Below are 19,915 nucleotides of genomic sequence, written 5' to 3' on the forward strand. Positions count from 1 at the left end.
TGACCCGTGTTCCGCTCCCACTCTGCCCCGACTGACTGTCTTCAGTCAGTCAGCTCAGCCTCTTTGTAACCTATTCCATCCAGGCTTTTGACCTTCAACACTTAAGGAAATGATTCTTGGCACAGTGTCCAAAAGCCTCCGTCTTGCCAAACCTAGGAGTCGGTTTTCTGTTCCCATCTTACAGTTGAATTATTAAATCACACCTGCTGGAGAGGCAGGAGACAGAACAGCTCGTTTGGCCTTGGACGTTGGGGACAGCTGCCTCTTGCATCCCGTGATTGCTCGTATCTGTGTTGCTCTCAGCTTTAAGACAATCATCTCCTACATCGACGAGCAGTTTGAACGGTACCTGCATGACGAGAGTGGTCTGAACAGACGGCACATCATCGATAACAGGGTGCACTGTTGCTTTTACTTCATTTCTCCCTTCGGACACGGGTAAGTAAGCATTTACCATGGAAACCTGATTAAGATTTCGTGTTTACTATGTGGGTTTCCAACTTTCCTCCAAACTGCATATTGTATTATAAGAATTGGGGTAATTTTGAGGGAAAAAAATTCAGTGTGATCTCCTTATTCTTCCCTTAAACATGACTTTTAGACTTAAGCCCTTGGATGTTGCGTTTATGAAGGCGATACACAACAAGGTGAACATTGTGCCTGTCATCGCGAAAGCTGACACGCTCACGCTGAAGGAGCGGGAGCGCCTGAAGAAGAGGGTGCGTGCTGGGCTCGCCGGGGCGGCCGGGCCGGAGCGGGCCGGGGGGGGCGGGGCGTCTGGCGGTGGGTTCCACAGTCCCTGGCTGGCACGGAGCCGGCCTCGCTGATGTCCGTGCTGTCAGCGTCGGTGCGCCTCTGTCGTCTCACAATTGTGTAAGTCAGACGAATTCTTAGAAGGGAACTGGTGTGCGTTTATATTTTTGCAAGAGGGCTGCGTTTCCCTCGAAACAAGCTTGTAGCCGTTGGCGGCCCCCAAGGCAGAGTGTGGGCCTGGTCCCCTGCGGCCCTGGAGCGGCTCTGGACGTGCTCCCATCGCTCGTAGGGTCCCTTCTGAGAGATGGGAGATGGCACCTTGCTGCAATTTGTGCTCGCCTGGTTGCTGGTCTGAGTATCTGTCATGGTGCTTGAAGCCCGTTGCCGTGTTCTCTGGGGTTTTAGAGCCTTGCTGCTCTTTATTGCATTTTTATTGACTTACAGATACTTGTATATTTTTAGAGATTGACTGTCACGTTGCAGATTATTTCACCTAGTTAGACTTTTGTGTTATTTCATGTTTCTCTTAACGTCTTCTGCCATAAGCGGAGTTTTAAAATTATATGGACTCATGTTTGTCAGCCTTTTCCTTTATTGTCTCAAGTGTCTGCCAGTTTTTTAGGAAATATTCAGGCCCTTGGAAGAGTCCCTGAAAACTTAGGCATTTTTATGCTTGACAATAAGTGTTTTGGCAATTTACACTTAAGGGGACTTCACCTTTTACAGGATGTTACATTAAATGTCGGACAGGTAGGAGGGGCAGGTGTCAGGGTTAGGAGGCTTTATACCCATCTCTGATCCTGTGTCCAGAATTCTTAGGGCCCGATTTCAAAGGCTGAAATGACTTGAAGTCTTGGGCCTCTGCAGTCCCTCTCTTTCTCTGGTTTCCTCCTTGTACCTGTGGGCGTGCTCCTCCCTCCCAGTCTGAGAACACCTGCCCGCCTCCCTGTCTCTGAGAATGGTCCCGTCCTTCTTGCAGTCGCCCACAGTGAGGAGGTGATTCTCTCTGATCCATCACTTTCTTGCTCCGGGTGGGGAGCAGGCAGAGCAGGTTCATGCTCACTGCTCAGCTTCTCCATCTCACTGGGGAGTGAGCAGTTAGGAGCAGACTAAGGTCGGCTTGCAAGGGGGAGAGGGTGCGGGGAGGAGGGCCTTTTCTTAAATCCGGACGTAGTGCAGACCATGGGTTCGTCCAAGATCTTTGACCACGCAAGGCCCTTCAGGTCACATTAAGGAGGAAAAAACTGGGGAGCAGGTTTGAAGTAGGGGTGCTTCCTGCTGACTTGGCTTGTGTTCTCCCTTCCCTTGGCGGTCCAGACTCTGGCGTGAGAGTAAAAGCAGAGCCCCAACCTCGCATCTGATGGAGCACCAACAGTGGGGGTTTGGGGGCGCTGGCTGCTTAGTAGACTGGCTGGTGAATGCCTGCTTACTTCAACTGCAGCCCAGTTTCCCTTTCCCTCTGGGCTACTCTACTACTTGGTTGATAGTTCAGACTGTGAGGTTACACTGCTGACCACTTTTTTCCTATTGAATAAAATCCAGACCCCTAGATCCCTCACCTGGTGGCATTCAGGGAACTGTCCACCTCAGTTGTTTCTTTGTCCTGTCCAACTAGATGTCTTAACCTTCCAGCCATCCTAGATTTCTTGTGATTCCCAAGATACAACCCTTGCGTCCTCCCCTCCATGCCTTTGAGGAGATGTTCCCTCTGGGCGCATCTCCCTTCTCTACCTGCAGGACTCCTTCCGGAGGCTGGTTGTGGTGTGGTCTCCTTTTACCTGCTGTACCGGGACTGTCATTAGCCTGCTGCTTTGTGCAGTGAAGGTGGTGATACATTGTTGTTGTTATTCTGGACAGCGGGTCCCTCAGAGTGCGAGCATGAATACCTTTTTAGCGGTTTGTAAAATCATTTGAAAATGATTTTAATCAATATGATTATTGACATTTGGATAACTCTGACATACTTCTAATATGATGCATTAGACTTGACTGAAATAGTATGCAGTTGGCTACAGTTGCTCCTGGCTTGGTCTTTCTTTCAGATTCTGGATGAAATTGAAGAACATAACATCAAAATCTATCACTTACCTGATGCAGAGTCAGATGAAGATGAAGATTTTAAAGAGCAGACTAGACTTCTCAAGGTAGGAACTCTGTCTCCAAGTACACAGTGTAACTAACTCCTGTTTCCTGTAGTCAGTGCATTTAAGATGGAAAGAGCTGGCAAAGCACACAGTCTTAGAAGGCTTGACCTCTGAGGCTGCCAGGTAGACTTGGTCACAGTAGTAGTTTTGCTCTAAAGATATTCTGGCATAGCTGTCACCTGAGGCTTAGAAATCTTACTGCAGGTTTAGTTTGATTTCATGCAGTTTGTCCCATGTGGAAAAGAACTGCCACTTGCAAGTAAGACGTGTACCGCTAGCTTTCCAGGGGGGCCTCGTAGTTGGCAGCAGCGTGCTCATTCTGTGCTGGCGTTCCTGTGTTTGCCGTGCACGTTGGGGTTCCCTGTGTGGAGCCAGTCTACCCCGTGTGTCTCTTTCTAGGCCAGTATCCCATTCTCTGTGGTTGGATCCAATCAGCTGATTGAAGCCAAAGGCAAGAAAGTCAGAGGCCGCCTCTACCCGTGGGGCGTCGTGGAGGTGGAGAACCCAGAGCACAACGACTTTCTGAAACTGAGGACGATGCTGATGTGAGGCGCGCCGGCGTTCCCGCTGGCTTGGGGGGCAGAGCTTTCGGCGGGGGGTGTGTGCGTGGGGCCTGCGAGCCACGCCGGCTCCGTCGTGCTCCTGCCGCGGGGCTGTCCCCGCTTGGTGCAGAGGCCCTCCCCTCTCTGGGACTGTAGCAGACTAGCCTCTTCCGCCTGGGGCCTGTAGCTTAATACACTCTCCTTCCTAATCTCAAAGACCTTTTTGATGCTACAAGTAGACTAGACCTCACCTGTGGTGTGGCTGCACCACACACAGGACACCTCTTGCTCTGGTGAGGAAATGGACGGCTTCGCTGCCTGGGGCCCTGAGAGCCTTCTCCCGCCGCCCTGAAATGCAGCAGACCGCCCATCAGCCTCAGGCTCTCGCACGAGGCGGCCCCGGTTAGCCTTGAGCTTCTCCAGTGGGTTCTTAGCAGCTACAACGGACCTGACTACAAAAACAGACTTTTTTCCTCTAAAAATAAATTGTGCATTTAGTAACAAACATGCATTGCTGTTGCCCTTGAATAAAGAGGCTAAAAGAAAGAGTGTTGCTAAAATCTAACCCCTCTTTCATCAGAATTCTGAGTTCAAAGAACGGCTGGTCCAGATAAATTTTGAAGAACTAAAAATTGCTCTACAGGCCACGTAGGTCTCACTTGGTTTCGGAATTTTTGGTGATTTAAAATCACTAAAAATACCATTAAAGTTGGCATTCAAGTTATGTCAGATGTAATTCAGTCACCATGTCAGGTGTGAAAGGGCACCCAGGCCCTCCGGGGACAGGCCCTTGCCTGTCATGATCCTGTCTCAGAGCTGAGTGCTTAAGTATCTGAAAAAGCTGGGCCAAAGCTATAAATGTTTTCCAAGATGATTAGAAGATGCAAAGTGCTGTTTCTATCTCATCCAGAAGATTAGTACTTTGATTTATGGTTTTCTCCACAGGTGACTCTAATAGGTTCTTTGTGACATACACGTTAAGCTTGAGTCACAAATGTTTGAATTGCTTGTTTTTCGTAAGTTCTTTTAGAAAAGTGTGCTCTGTTTCAGACATTGTTTACCTAAACAATCTCCTAAAGCCTCTGTGCCTCTCCCTCTGTCCACTGTGGTGACCTCACGCAAGGGGTGGTGCTTGTGGCAGAGACCCTGTGGCCCAGCTGGGTGTGTTGGTGCGTTGTTTATCGTGGTAGCAAAGAGATGTGCCTCTGTAGATGTTTCCACAGCCTCATTCCCTTATCCCGAAATTCCAGCAACTTTGTGTACTGTTTACCAAGTAATCTGGGGTCTTAGTTCCTGGTGTGTGTGCTGTGTCCTTGATTGGGTGTTTTTTCCATGCGAATGGCATAGCCCTGGTGCATCCTTTTCTCTTTCAGCACTCACATGCAGGATCTCCAAGAGGTGACCCAGGACCTTCACTATGAAAACTTCCGATCCGAGAGGCTCAAAAGAGGCGGCAGGTTGTTGCCCCAAGTCATGCTGTCCCCTCAGTCCATATTGTGTCACCTCGAGTCATGCTGTCCGCCTCTCCTCTGCGTGTCCAGCTCAGCCTTGACCACTAAGCATCACCATTGGGTTTCCTACTCAGAAGCTATTGGGAGATACTTGTTGCTAATTTAATCAAATCGTGGGGTTGGGGTTTGTTTTTGTTTTGGGTGGGTTTTTTTGTTGTGCCTGTTAAAAGGTATCTTTAACCATTGCATATCAAGAACAGCTCTAGATGGAAAGGCCAAAGACTTGTGTTGGCTCCTGTTTCAACACAGGGTCCTTCGTACATACGTATGAGGTACACTTTAGAGTCTGCTTTATGGTGTTACTAATTTGGGGACCAGATGTGAAGAAAGGATTTAGAGGCAGCAAGAACATCCCAGTCTGAGGAATACAGCCAGGTTGTGGAACCAGGGGAGTGGGCCCGTGTGGAGCCGCGTCTTCGAGGGCTCAGAGGGCCTCCTGCGCCGGCTTCTCCGCTTGGACACTCACATCCTGTTCCTTTTTTAAGTACGATTGTTGTAGTCTTTATTCATAACTTAGAAGAGTATTCTTCAGATAATACCTACTGTTTTTTGGGTAAAGTCGAAAGTGCCACCCCCCCCAGCTTAGAGTAAGAAAGAGGTCTTGAATTTTCCATTTCATATTCTATTTTTCATCATTTTCTTTTCTTATTCATGTTGTTAATCAGAAAAATGATAAATTTATGCAATTTTCAATAGATATATTTCTCAGAAATATAAAGTGAAATTTAACTTTGAGCATCTGTTGTCAGAAATGACCAACTATATTTGTCGTAATATTATAATTGTAGTTTCTTTCACCTCTTAGAAAAGTGGAAAATGAGGACATGAATAAAGACCAGATCTTGCTGGAAAAGGAAGCTGAGGTGAGTAGAAAAGTACTTTTTCTGTTTTTGAGTCTACTGTTTAGTGTATACCTAAAAATATTATTTGTAGTTCATATAGTTTTTTTTCCTTGTTTTTTTGAAAAGGAGCATACTACATGTAACTAATCTGTTATATATATATCTGCACATGATAATATGCATATATATACATAAGTATATTGGTTTACATATATTATTTAATACCCAACAGCAATTTAGTGGAAAAAGTTGGAAATAGTGAGAATTCAGTAACATGACTGGTTTTTGTAAGATGTTTAAAAATCAGCAGTTTTCCCATACATAGACAATGAAAATATAATGAAAGAAACTCATTCACCATCGTTAATAAAAACGTAAGAAATACGTAGGGCTTATATAGGGGAAGAAACTAGAAAAAGCTCTACTGAAAACTGCTTTCAAAATTTGAATAGACACAAAGCTTTTTAGGTAGGATGCTCAGGGTGAGGGTCACAGTTATCTCTCACGCAGTTCCCACAGCGTTCTGTGTGTTCGCGGAGTTCTTCGTTTTAGCGAGAACTTGAAATAATTCCATTTGTCTTGAAGGCTAAGCATTGGGAAACACAGGAAGCTCTATAAAAAGCAGACTAACGAAAAGAGGCTGGCTTTACTGGTTACAGAAACGTTGAACGGTGGTTGTCCAGAGTTTGGTACAGGCGGGTTAGGTTGATTAAATGCAGGTCTGGAAATAGATCAGAAGTATGGAAATGTGGTCTGAGGTAAAGGTGGTGCTGAGACCTGTTAAAGTGGTGGAATTCAGGCATGTTGAGTAAATAATAAGAAAACAGGCCAGCCTTTTGGAAACAAAAATAAAACACTTCTTTGGCCAGATTAATTCACTATGGATCAAATATTTAAATGTTAAAAACATAATCACAAAAGTTACCTGAAGAAAATTGAGGTAAATCTTTTACAACACTTGCCTAGAGGCCTTTCTAAACAGACAGAAACCATAGTGATAAAAAGTGATGGGGTGAGACCTTCAAGATGGCAGAGGAGTAAGAGGTGGAGATCACTTTCCTCCCCACAAATACATCAGAAATACATCTACATGTGGAACAACTCCTACAGAACACCTACTGAACGCTGGCAGAAGACCTCAGACCTCCCAAAAGCCGTGTGGCTGACAGGGTCTTGGTGCTCTGGCCGGGTGTCAGGCCTGTGCCTCTGAGGTGGGAGAGCCGAGTTCAGGACGTTGGTCCACCAGAGACCTCCTGGCTCCATGTAATATCAGACAGCAAAAGCTCTCCCAGAGATCTCCATCTCAACGCTAAGACCCAGCTCCACTCAACGACCAGCAAGCTGCAGTGCTGGACTCCCTATGCCAAACAACTAGCAAGACAGGAACACAACCCCACCCATTAGCAGAGAGGCTGCCTAAAATCATAATAAGGCCACAGACACCCCAAAACACACCATCGGACACGGTCCTGCCCACCAGAAAGACAAGATCCAGCCTAATCCACCAGAACACAGGCACCAGTCCCCTCCACCAGGAAGCCTACACAACCCACTGAGCCAACCTTACCCACTGGGGGCAGACACCAAAAACAACGGGAACTGCGAACTTGGCAGCCTGCGAAAAGGAGACCCCAAACACAGTAAGTTAAGCATAATGAGAAGACAGAGAAACACACAGCAGATGAAGGAGCAAGGTAAAAACCCACCAGACCAAACAAATGAAGAGGAAATAGGCAGTCTCCCTGAAAAAGAATTCAAGAGTAAAGATGGTAAAGATGATCCAAAATCTTGGAAGTAAAATGGAGAAAATACAAGAAACGTTTAACAAGGACCTAGAAGAACTAAAGAGCAAACAAACAATGATGAACAACAAAAGAAATGAAATTAAAAATTCTCTACAAGGAATCAGTAGCAGAATAACTGAGGCAGAAGAATGGATAAGTGACCTGGAAGATAAAATAGTGGAAATAACTACTGCAGAGCAGAATAAAGAAAAAAAAATGAAAAGAATTGAGGACAGTCTCAGAGACCTCTGGGACATTAAACGCACCAACGTTCGAATTATAGGGGTCCCAGAAGAAGAAGAGAAAAAGAAAGGGACTGAGAAAATATTCGAAGTGATATTGAAAAACTTCTCTAATATGGGAAAGGAAATAATCAAGTCCAGGAAGCGCAGAGAGTCCCATACAGGATAAATCCAAGGAGAAACACGCCGAGACACATATTAAACTATCAAAAATTAAATACAAAGAAAAAATATTAAAAGCAGCAAGGGAAAAACAACAAATAACATACAAGGGATTCCCCATAAGGTTAACAGCGGATCTTTCAGCAGAAACTCTGCAAGCCAGAAGGGAGTGGCAAGATGTATTGAAAGTGATGAAAGGGAAAAACCTACAACCAAGATTACCCAGCAAGGATCTCATTCAGATTCGACGGAGAAATTAAACCCTTTACAGACAAGGAAAAGCTAAGAGAATTCACCACCAAACCAACTTTACAACAGATGCTAAAGGAACTTCTCTAGGCAGGAAACACAAGAGAAGGAAAAGACCTACAATAACAAGCCCAAAACAATTAAGAAAATGGTAATAGGAACATACATATCGATAATTACCTTAAATGTCAGTGGATGAAATGCTCCCACCAAAAGACATAGACTGGCTGAATGGATACAAAAACAAGATCCGTATATATGCTGTCTACAAGAGACCCACTTCAGACCTAGGGACACATACAGACTGAAAGTGAAGGGATGGAAAAAGATATTCCACACAAATGGAAATCAAAAGAAAGCTGGAGTAGCAATTCTCATCTATTTTCAATAGCCAGGACATGGAAGCAACCTAAGTGTCCATCGACAGATGAATGGATAAAGAAGATGTGGCACATATATACAATGGAATATTACTCAGCCGTAAAAAAACGAAATGGAGTTATTTGTAGTGAGGTGGATGGACCTAGAGTCTGTCATACAGAGTGAAGTACGTCAGAAAGAGAAAAACAAATACCATATGCTAACACATATATATGGAATCTAAAAAAAAAAAAAAATGGTCATGAAGAACCTAGGGGCAGGATGGGAATAAAGACACAGACCTACTAGAGAATGGACTTAAGGACATGGGGAGGGGGAAGGGTAAGCTGGGATGAAGTGAGAGAGTGGCATGGACATACATACCCTAACAAATGTAAAACCAATAGCTAGTGGGAAGCAGACACATAGCACAGAGAGATCAGCTCGGTGCTTTGTGACCACCTAGAGGGGTGGGATAGGGAAGGTGGGAGGGAGACACAAGAGGGAGGAGATATGGGGATATATGTATATGTATAGCTGATTCACTTTGTTGTAAAGCAGAAACTAACATACCATTGTAAAGCAATTACACTCCAATAAAGATGTTTAAAAAAGAAATAGCAAGAAAAAATAGAATAAATGAAACAAATTAAAAAAAAAAATAGTGATGGGGATGCAGGAGGGTGAAGATTCACCATTTGAATCGCCCAAAGAAGCTGGGCCCGGCACTCCCCTTTAGTGCACATTCCCCACTGGGTAGTGGCAACTCCTTCCTACCTTTTTAGGTCAAAAACTGTCTCATGTTGTCTTTCTTATTTCTTCTGTTTCTTGATAATTTTTTTATTTGAATTGCCTGTTCTTATCGTTTGCTCGGTTTTCTGTTGAGCCATTGGTCCTTTTACTGGTTTGTAAGAGTTTTTTGTATATTAACTCATGGTCATGTTTTGGGAGAGCACAGACGTTGAAGTACTAGCAATCACAGGACCCCCGTAAAGCCTGCTTGGGGACAGCAGAGCCCGAGAACCAACGGTGTGTCCATCTCGTGTCCGCAGCTCCGCCGCATGCAGGAGATGATCGCCCGGATGCAGGCGCAGATGCAGCTGCAGATGCAGGGTGGGGATGGCGATGGCGCGGTCCACGGGCACCACGTGTGAGGTAACGACCAAGCCTGGAGAGCAGGCGCATGTCCCGAAAGGATAAAGGTTGCTCCTCAAAATGGAAGCTTCTCCACGCTTCCTGTTTAGTAAAGGGTTTTCGTGTTTTCTAAGCTTATAAGTGTGAGTAACAATTGTAATATTTCCCTTCCTACGTAGGGAAAAACACCGTTCTTCCCTACCGTGTGCTCCTTTCCTGTATGTCTCTTTCCACCCAGAGCGCCCTCACTCCTGGTTACCAAACGTGTGGAGGTTTCCCCTGCACCGAGCAGTTCTCCACAACACCCGCTGGGGGTCCTGCGGTCTCAGTTCTGACACCATCTACCTGGAGATCCTGTCAGACCCCACAGGTTGAGGGCTCAGTCCCACAAGTCTGCCCCCCACTTCAGATGCCAGTCCAAAATCCAGGTTGTCACCTGTGCTTCTGACTGACCGGCTAGAGATTAGAGGTGCCCGCCCCACCATGGGTTCAGTAATTTGCTAGAGCGGCTCACAGAACTCAGAGAAACGTTTTGCTTACTAGGTCACATTTATTAAAGGATGTAATAAAGAACAGAGGTGAATAGCCAGATGAAGAAACCCACAGGGCGAGTGAGGTCTGAGAGAGTCCCTAGTGCAGGAGCTTCTGGCCCTGAGGAGTTTGGGTATATCACCCTCCTGGTTTGGATGGATTCACCAACCCAGAAGCTCTCCAAACCCCTGCTTTGGGGATTTTAAAGGAGACTTCCTCGAGTAGGTGTGATCAGTCATTAGCTCCATTTTCTGCTCCTCTCCCCTTTCTGGAGGATTGGGGGACAGGCTGGAAATGACAAGCTTCTCATCATGGCTTGGTCTTTCTGGTGACCAACCCACAGAGTTCCCTTATTAGCACAAAATCAGGGAAGGTACATGGGTTTCAGGAGCCCTGTGTCAGGAACAGAGGTCAAGGACCGAGTATCCGGACAAGAGGTGCCCCTGGTGCTCTGACCACTTAGGAAATGAAAGGGTTTTAGGGGCTGTGTGCCAGGGCCGGGGGCAGGGACCAGGATCTATTTTTATTGTCTCACAGCAGGAGAAGAAAACTGTATATTAAAGTAGCTTTCATTGGTCGTACAATTTGAAATTTATTAAAGCTGAAAACATCTCTTCGAAGTGTTACTGGAACAGCTTAGGCCAACTAAAAGTAGAGACGGGGTCAAGGGAGAAGTACGCCAGGGAGGTCGGGGCTGCCTCGATGGAGACTGCTGGCCTTGCTCCTCGCCACAGCTCTGCTCCAGCCGGTGGGAATCAGTGGCTCACCTGGCTGGCTGGCCGGGTGTATGCTGGCCTCCCTGCTTGAAGGGAGGCCGCAGACACCAGGGACGCCGGACTAGGAGAAGGCAAATGTCCGCTCCCCTGTACCCTGTGGAGCTGTCCAGGTGGCTGCTCCATACCTCCAAGAGGAAGGAGGGAGAGGTCGAGTCAGATGAGGACCAGAGGATGAAGAGTTACACGGGTAGGGGCGGAGGCGAGCCTGCTCCGTGGGAGAGCGGGCTGGGGCCAGTCAGAGTTCGAGCTGGCACAGAGCTGGGATGTGGACCTGATTGTAGGGCATGTGAGCGTCGGTGCAGTCCCTCAGGAGGCGCTGTGATGCCCTGGGTGACTGCAGGCTGAGCTGACACATTGCAGGACCAATGAGACGGGCGGTAAGGGGCCCGGAGGTCGGGCACCTGTCAGAAGTCTTCCACAACACGGACAGGTGATGAAGGACGTGGGGTGGGGCGGGTAGGCTGGGGGCATTGGTCACCAAAACAAAGCCCCTGCCCCCTTGCGGCTTATTGGGAAAGGTTTTAGTTGTGAAATACATGCACAGGAAGACACAGATACACATGTGCAGTGTAACCAGTTGCTTTTAAAGGGAACATCCACGGAACCCCACCTGGGTCAGAGTTGGTTGCTTTTCTTTCATCATCACGTTGAAACCTTAGAAAGGTCCTGATGGCACGTGCTGAGTTCATACTTGCCCAGTGAGGACATGGACGCTGTGCAAGGGTTTAAAATTACTTGCCTGTGGTCACGTCACTTGTCAACTGATGGACCTCCTAGCCGCACAGGGCAGTCCTGCCTGGGCAGGTTTGCCGCCTGACGGGAAATGATGGCAGAGAAACGGCCTCCTGAGGGGTGGGGCTCATTTGAGGCAGTTGGGAGCGATAGATGTTAGCTCACTCTCTGATCTTGCTGCTTCTCTTTTTAAAACTTTATGGAATTACGAGGATTCTACTTTTGGTACATAAAGTTAATCTACATTTCTATGTGCTTTTCAGCTTTGCAGTACTCCTGATTTCCAGAGCTTCATAAGCGGCGTTTTGATTTTAGTAAACGCTGGTCCTCAGGGCCCACCTTCTGCTCAGTTTGTGCCGTTTGTTGTTTTGCAGGAAAATATTGCTGCCAGTGGTCCAAGCAGCAGGCATGGCATCATTCCCACTTAAATGTGTTGTGTTTGTTTTTCCAGAAAACACTTTGCAAGATAACATTCTGACAAGTAACACAGCTGCGTGTTTTCAAGACTGTTGGAGGGGTGCCTATCCACATTTTACAGTACCTGTGCCTGAGAATTTAATTTTTTAAAAACTTTTGATGTGTTATTTTGTATGAAGTACCTTAACATTTATATTTCATTATGTTATACTTTATATTTTGTGAGGTTAACTTTCCATTTCCATTTTTTGTCCACCTTAACTGACCACTAATGTTAGAATTGATTCCCAGGGACCAGTCAGCATGTATAGTTAATAGTTGAATTTGATTTGGCTGGCCTAACCGACTAATCATGATTTATTTCTAGAACATTCACATTTCCCAGAATGTTCCTGAGTAGCAGAGACATGGACCTAGTGACACAGAAAGATGAGAGCTGCCCTGGTGCAAGGCCATTTCTCACCAAGTCATGGCACCTGGTTAGCTGTCTTGCTTTGAGCACAACACCTAAAACCAGTTTTGCTGCTATAACTCAATACTGTTAATCCATCTGCACATTTATCTGTTTACCAAACGAAACAGAATTACCCGGTGAGATACATGTTTATACTTAAATAGCTTTTTTAAAAACAGGCTTTTAGGGGCGAATTTTTTAACAAGTCTTTGGATTCTTGGGTCTATGCAGAGAACTCGCCACAAGCCACTTTCTGTAGGGTTTGCCATGAAAAATCAAAGTATCCGTGAGCTGCAGTTTTCATGTTGCAACTAAGATTCTTACCTACACAATGAGAGTCAATAAACTATTTTTATTCAACTAAATTTAAAAAATAACTTTTTAAGGAAAATTAACAATTGATCTGTGCAGAAACCAGCCTTTTTCTATTTTTATACTGCACTTTAATGTGTTTTCTCTAACTGCAGGTATAGGAGATGTGCCTCAGCAGCGAAAATAAGGGTCCTCGGGTGGGTGGCCCCGAGGCCTCAGCCCCGTGGGGCCCAAAATGCCTGCCAGGTTTTCCTGATTTGGCGTCCCTTTAACTGATGCTTTCCTGAATGGTTTTCAGGCAAATAGCGGTGATCTTTTTGTGTGTGCAGGCTGTCTAGTCCTTTTTCAGCCACTGTCATTTCCTTCCATGTATCGTGTGAGAATGAAGGCTATTTCAGATCTGCACCGTGGGCTGGCTGACGGGTGCCACCAGTTGAAGCCGCACCTGGTTGGTTTCCTGTGCCCTGTGGCCTTGGCCCTTCCCTGTCCTCGTAGCTGGTCTCCCTGTCGTGCACTCAAAGGGGCGCTGATGCTCTTGGGGTTGCCTTTTTTTCAGCATTTCTACTGACGTGGGGAAATTGGTCCCCAAAAAGTGACAGATGAAAGAAGATCTGGAGGGAGCAGGTGCTGGTTCAGTGTTTTCATTTTGCTAGAACAAGAGGGGTTGAAATGGAGAAAATGCTTATTACTCCAAGGATGAGGAGGGGGTTTTGTATTCAACAGACACAAGAAAATGAGATGGTTGAAATATATTAGTTACAAAGGTATACTACAGAAAATCACTGGGTGTTCTCCTGACTTTGCCCTTTCACTGTTGGGTAATTGCAAATGGTCAAGAGCTACAGGTTTAGGCACATTTTGCAAAGTTTTTACCAAGAAAAAGTGTTCCATGACCTTAGGGCCCCTCCATGCAAGGCTAGTTATTTGGGTTATTTTGTCATTTATTAACTATGCTAGTAAAAGCTGTTTTTAAAAAGGGGTGGGGTGTGGCAGCACTTGAAAGTGGTAGGTGTAAGCTCTATATAGTAAAACTACTACTTAGTGCTAGCTGCCACCTAATGGTTATGGGGGTGTGGGTGGACCTACACTGTAAGACTTTTAAATTCCCTTTTGTTTTGCTGCCCGAATCTAAATACTTTTGCTAATAGATAATTGCTCTTTTACTAAGAGATAAGCTTTACCTATAAAAATGTATTTTGAAAACTTATTTACACAGCAATTTTGTATCCATTGAAACTAACCTTTTACCAATAAAGCACTGTTGTTTAGATATTAAGTGAGTAGTTCTCATTGTTGGCTCTTTTAACGGGGTAAAGGTGTAAGGTTTTCTGGGAAAGATTCAGAGAAAGCCCTGCGTTTTCTGTGTATAAAAATCTGGAGGGGGGGCTTCCCTGGTGGCGCAGTGGTTGAGAGTCTGCCTGCCAATGCAGGGGACACGGGTTCGAGCCCTGGTCTGGGAAGATCCCACGTGCCGCAGAGCGGCTGGGCCCGTGAGCCACAATTACTGAGCCTGCGCGTCTGGAGCCTGTGCTCTGCAATGAGAGAGGCCGCGACAGTGAGAGGCCCATGCACTGCGATGAAGAGTGGCCCCCGCTAGCCGCAACTGGAGAGGGCCCTCGCACAGAAACGAAGAGCCAGCGCAGCCAAAAATAAATAAATATATAAATGAATAAATTAAAAAAAAAAACAAAAATCCGGAGGGGGCTTCCCTGGTGGCACAGTAGTTAAGAATCCGCCTGCCAATGCAGGGGACACAGGTTCGAGCCCTGGTCCAGGAAGATCCCACATGCCGCGGAGCAGCTAATCCTGTGCACCACAACTCCTGGGCCTGTACTCTAGAGCCCATGCGCCACAACTACTGAAGCCCACGTGCCCTAGAGCCCGTGCTCCGCAACAGAAGCCACCGCGATGAGAAGCCCGCGCACCACAACGCAGAGTTGCCCCCGCTCGCCGCAACTAGAGAAAGCCCGCACACAGCAACGAAGACCTAATGCAGCCAAAAATAAGTAAATAAAATTTTTTAAAAATCAGGAGGAATTATTTGCACCAACATCTGTGCCCAACAACTCTGTATTGGCGATCCCAGCCCAAAAGGCAAGCCATAGAGATTGGAAAGGAAATATTTACAGGGGAATCTGATCATCTACTTAGAGTGAATGATAAAAATTACCACTAGTGAGAGTTCAGTGATGTCTGCCCACTAAATAGAAAATGTGGGAAAGATCTCATTCACTGTAGTAACAACTACTAACTTATTAGAAGAAATGTTGAAAACCTGGACTGTAAGCCTGATCTGGGTGGCTGGCTGGCCCTCTCTCTGCCCACTCCACTGACCACCCCAGGACCGCCTGGGCCCCTTTACTTCCTTCTCTGTCTGCCTAGAGCCCTGTGTCTGGTTCCTTCTTTCCAGGTCCCTCCCTCCCCCAGGTCCTGCACCTCTGCCTCAGGCCCTCCCTCCAGCATACACCCCGCAGCCTCTGACCACGCTTTCCCCCTGCGGGGTCACCACTGGCGCTGCTCACCTGTCGGTGTTCCGTGCCGAGGGGTGTGTGCCACCCTGAGAGCAGTGAGAACAGCGCCTGGGTTCTGACATCGGGGCTGCTGGTGGTGTCGCTGAGGGCCAGTTAGAGGAAAAGCTCGGAGGGAGCGACGGGGGACAGGAGTGCCCTTCTGAGTCTCGAATCCGAAGCTGCCCCGCGGGGAGCGGCTGTTCCTGCTTCCTTTGGGAAACGTACGGGGTCAGGGTCTTGATCCGGTGGCCAGAACCCTAGGAGTCCCCTCCTAGATGGGTCCGGGTCCATCCTCGGTTTACTCCCTAGACAGACGCGCGGGGGCGCGGGGACTGCGGCGGGAGCCAGGACCAGGGCAAATTGAACCGGGTCTTGAAGGATGCGTAGGAGTTCACTGAACCTCTTCGAAGAAAGGGCGTGTGCTGCTGCGAGTCGCGGGCCTGGGGGCTCCGGACGTGGTGTCACGTTTCCATTTCCGGGTGGGGGCCACGAGACTAGAGGAGGACTGTGAAGCCTGGAAGGGCCGCGGGCCTCGCCAGCACGGCCCGTTTCCTCCTCAGCACATCCTCGCGGGGCTCTCGCTGCCCGTAGGCCACGACCCCAGTAGCCCCAGGAGGATCGCAATTGGTACGTGGAGCGGGTAACGGGGAGGCTGGCAGCCAGGGTCGGGGGCGGAGGGAGCCAGCAGATGGGTGCTGCGCGGGGGCCGCGCCCCGCCCTCCGAGCCGGACCCTTCTCTCAGAGCCGACGCCCCGCCCCCCAGAGCCGGCGCCCCGCCCCTCCCCGAGCCGGAACCGCGCCCCGCCCAGGACCCCGCGCCGCCCTGCGAGCCGAATATCTGCTGAATTGCATTGGACTCCGCGCTTGCCCTCTCGCCCTGCCTCCTCCGGTCCATTCACCAATCAGAATTCTGTGCCGCGCTTCTAGGCCGCGGCCGCAGAGGCCCCGCCCCAGAGTCCGCAGGCCAATCGGCGGCGCGTCCGCGGGGGCGGGGGCGGGGCCCTGGGCGGGGGGTAGGGACTGGGCGCGCGACGCGGGGGCGGCCTACGGGCCTTCGCAAGCGGGAGGAGCAGACGCGGCGTCTGCAGGGCGCTGCAGGGGACAGCGGGGGCCTGGCGGCTGGTGAGCGTGCGGGGCAGCGGGGCCCCGGTCAGGCAGGGGCCGGGCTGCGCCTCGGGGGCGGGCGGCGGAGGCCGTGGGCCGAAGCCCAGGGCAGGGCGGGCGCCTCCGGACGGCGGGCGGCCAGAGGAGTCCACGCCCGGGCTCAGAAGGCCTTAGGGCGGCAGGCCGCGTGCGGGGATGGCCGTGTGTGGGGAGCCTGCCCGCTGGAGGCCCGGGGTGGGCGGGAGGGTCCCGCGTGGAGGCCCCAGCAGAGCCACAGGTGGAAGCTCGCGCCGCCTAAGACCACGCCCTTTTTGGCCTTTCCTTGGATTGTATCTTAACGCCGGGAAGCAGTATTAGGTGTTAATGTTTTTACTCCATGAAGTGTAGAACGGCTCCTCAGGCAGTGGGGAGCCTTCTAAAGGCAGATGGTGAAAGTTGGGGCTGGAATATGCCCCCGTTTCCATTTACTATGGTGGCTGCAGCCTCTGGTGGCCTTTCGTGTGCTGGTCAGTAATTGCCGTGAAAAACAAATTCACACAAGGTGCATTGAAGGAAATAATGTCAGTCCACAGTGAAAGGATGGAAAGATTTACATCTCAGGGTGGCTCTTCTCTGTACCTTTGCTCACGTCTGTGAGGGCGCTTCCGGCGGAGGACTGCGGAGGTGCTCGATGGCTGTCAGGAGCGTCGGGCCAGCGGGCTGCTTGTGTGTGGACGGTGTGCAGTTTTCTCCTGCCACAGAGATGGGAGAGGACACTTGAGGTCGGCAGGCATGGAGTGACCTTTGCTAGTAGGCCAAATCTAATGTTCATTGTCTGTATCTGCTGTTTTTTGAAAGGTTTTTATGAGTTCCCGTACACTGCAGACGTAGCTCTTTGGGAAGGGTTGTGAAGCGCTTCACGCCCGTTATTTTATTTGGTTCTCTCAAAATCTGCAGAGGAGACGTGCCCAGGCCCCGTTTGGAAGCAGAGGAGTGGGGTGACGGGTTTAGGATCACACCCTGGCCCTGCTTCCCCGGTGCGCCTGCTTCACTGCAGGTTCTCAGTGAGCAGTTCACACTGAGCTGTTTGGCCCGGACGCCGACAGGAGCTGCAGAAGTTTGCTGGCTCATTTACATGCGTGGGCACCCTTTCCCAAAAGGGAAGTTTATACGATACATTCATTTATCTCTGCCTCAGGTTCCCTATCAGCAAATGAGGTTACAGTTTACCTGCCTCATAGACTTGTTGTGAGGATTCAGCTTCAGTGGAAAAGCTGTTAGCTGGGTGCCCGGCACACAGTCAGTGCTTACTGAGTGTTAGCCGTTATATTCCCCGGTGGAAGAAGAATCTGAGTAGACGGTAGAGAGAGAAGTACGCGGTATTTAAGCAGAATCATCCTGCTTGGAGGGAAGGATAGGCACCGGATTGACAAAGCAAAGGTGGATGCATGGGTAATTCCATGCAAGCTCTTTTAAATCCACTGGACCCCAGGGAATTCTGTTCCGCTCCTTTCCAGACACTCCTGCCTCTCGTCACACCAGCGCCTCCTCTACCCTGAGACGGTAACAGGTGTTTGTTACTGCTGCTTGCCCTTTCAGGTTTGCTCCTGTTTTTTCTTCACCCGCTTTCGTATAAGCCTGCCACCTCCCCATTTGCTCAGTGGGTCGTGAGCTTCCTGCACACGGCTTGGCGTTAGGTGCAGGGAAACCCCCCCCCCCGTAAAGCTGGATGTTGAGCCGAGGTCACTCTGGTCGTGTTCTCTGAGATCCCGTGTGTAGAGCATGATTGGATGGTAGCATATTTGTCAACTCCAGGTTTTACCTTGGCAACAGGGTGCCAAAAAGGTGAGAGGGTTCCACAAAGCTTAATATGATAGAGGCCGGTGTTTGGTGGGTTTCTGGTGATTCTGTAAATTGGTCTCATCTTTTTGGAGAGCAGCTAGCCGTATGTGATAAAAGGTTTTGATTCTGGAATCCCAGTTTTGAAAACAAACTTTGATACATAAACTCTGCGTGTCAGAAGGGTAGAGTCCTCTGCCAGCAGACATGCTCTGGCGATCTCCTTCCTGTCCTTCCTTCCCAGCAAAATTTGAACCATTTTGATCCATGGAAATATGTTCAAAAACACGTCTTAACCAAAAAGGCGAAGTCGTTTGTACGCAGCGATTCTACTGATGTAACAACGTGCGAGGACGTGGACAGGGCCCAGAGGGGAAGGTGGGGTGATGTAAGTAGTTTCATTTTAGGGCCACAGGACTGTTTTCTCGCTAAGCTGGTGTTTGGGTTTATAGTCATTTTAAAATTCAAAAGCAGAAAGGCCCTCTGACGTTGTCGGATGCAGTGACGAATCTTTCCTCATCCCCTCTTTCCCAGCTGCAGCACAGAAGGAGGTATGAGATTCCGCCCAGACCTCTTAGGTGGGCCCTCGAGACCCCCACAGCCCGGTCCCCCGTGGGCATCCTCAGGGCGCCTGCCACTCTCAGCCTTGCCCAGCAGCTCCTGCCTGCGCGCACGCTGCTCTTGTCTAGCTGGTCTCCTGTCGCCCTGCGGGGCCCAGCGCCCGCTGCATCCTGGAGAGCCGCCCCGGCCAGGCTAGCAGCGCTGCCTTCCCCGGTGTTACCTCATGCTTCCTGCCCTCCGCTGCTGCGGCGGGCAGTGGTCAGGGCCACGTCCACAGTTGTCGCCCCTTCTAGATCATTTTGTGCTCGCCACGTGGGGTCCCTTAAACCGGAGACGAGACAGCACGTGTGTGATGGGGGTTGTGAGGACCAGATGTGCAGACACCCCCTTTTTGCTGAGGCCTCCTCCCTCCCTCTCCACCTACCAGATTCCTGGAGGCTTCCTCACTTCACTTCCACACGGCTCTTACCACCCTTTAACAGACTGTCTTCTTTGTCTTCTCCCACTGTAATGGGAGGGATTTCCTCCCTCTTGCAGGCTCCTGTATCTTTAAGGACTTAGACTTCCTTGATACAGAGGCAAGGTGCTCAATAAATGTTTGAACTAATCAAATTTCATCTGGGGCAAGGGCAGATGCCAAATTTTATGGGGCCTGAGACTTATCCAATTTGGGGGAGGAGGCCTCTTTAAGAAAATACAGTGTTACAAATAAAAATCAATTTGAAAATTAATTTGCAGATATTTATTTAGAATGAGAAAAAGTAAATAAGATACAGATTTGAAAAAGCTGACCGTTGATACAAACATCACTAAATCCAGAAAGATAGCATATTTGTTAATTATCTGACACACTTCTGTAATACTTTTCATTTGGGTATGTAGTTTTTAGTTGCCTCTTCATGTGACAGAGAATAGAAAGAATTCAGTGATTCCTCTAGCATGGCTGATCAAAAATCTTATTATTGATTGTTAGGATA

General features: G+C 48.7%; 2 protein-coding genes across 7 annotated transcripts in view; both read left to right on the top strand.

Moving 5' to 3' along the window:
- The window catches only part of SEPTIN2 (septin 2), a 32,708-nt gene extending 18,487 nt beyond the window's left edge, over positions 1–14,221 (top strand). For all 3 annotated transcript variants that reach the window (XM_059929164.1, XM_059929165.1, XM_059929166.1), the window contains exons 6-13: positions 304–438; positions 602–719; positions 2,796–2,897; positions 3,297–3,442; positions 4,813–4,896; positions 5,756–5,813; positions 9,642–9,744; positions 12,214–14,221. In XM_059929164.1, the coding sequence (XP_059785147.1) occupies positions 304–438; positions 602–719; positions 2,796–2,897; positions 3,297–3,442; positions 4,813–4,896; positions 5,756–5,813; positions 9,642–9,743 (745 nt within the window). In that variant the 3' untranslated portion in view covers position 9,744; positions 12,214–14,221. The remainder of the gene's footprint in view (positions 1–303; positions 439–601; positions 720–2,795; positions 2,898–3,296; positions 3,443–4,812; positions 4,897–5,755; positions 5,814–9,641; positions 9,745–12,213) is intronic.
- Positions 14,222–16,478: 2,257 nt separating this feature from the next.
- FARP2 (FERM, ARH/RhoGEF and pleckstrin domain protein 2) overlaps positions 16,479–19,915 on the top strand; it is a 90,509-nt gene continuing 87,072 nt past the window's right edge. For all 4 annotated transcript variants that reach the window (XM_059929167.1, XM_059929169.1, XM_059929168.1 and 1 more), the window contains exon 1: positions 16,479–16,577. The gene's annotated coding sequence lies outside the window, so the exon portion shown is untranslated. The remainder of the gene's footprint in view (positions 16,578–19,915) is intronic.

The sequence above is a fragment of the Balaenoptera ricei genome, chromosome 7 (assembly GCF_028023285.1).
Source record: "Balaenoptera ricei isolate mBalRic1 chromosome 7, mBalRic1.hap2, whole genome shotgun sequence".
Taxonomy (NCBI): domain Eukaryota; kingdom Metazoa; phylum Chordata; class Mammalia; order Artiodactyla; family Balaenopteridae; genus Balaenoptera; species Balaenoptera ricei.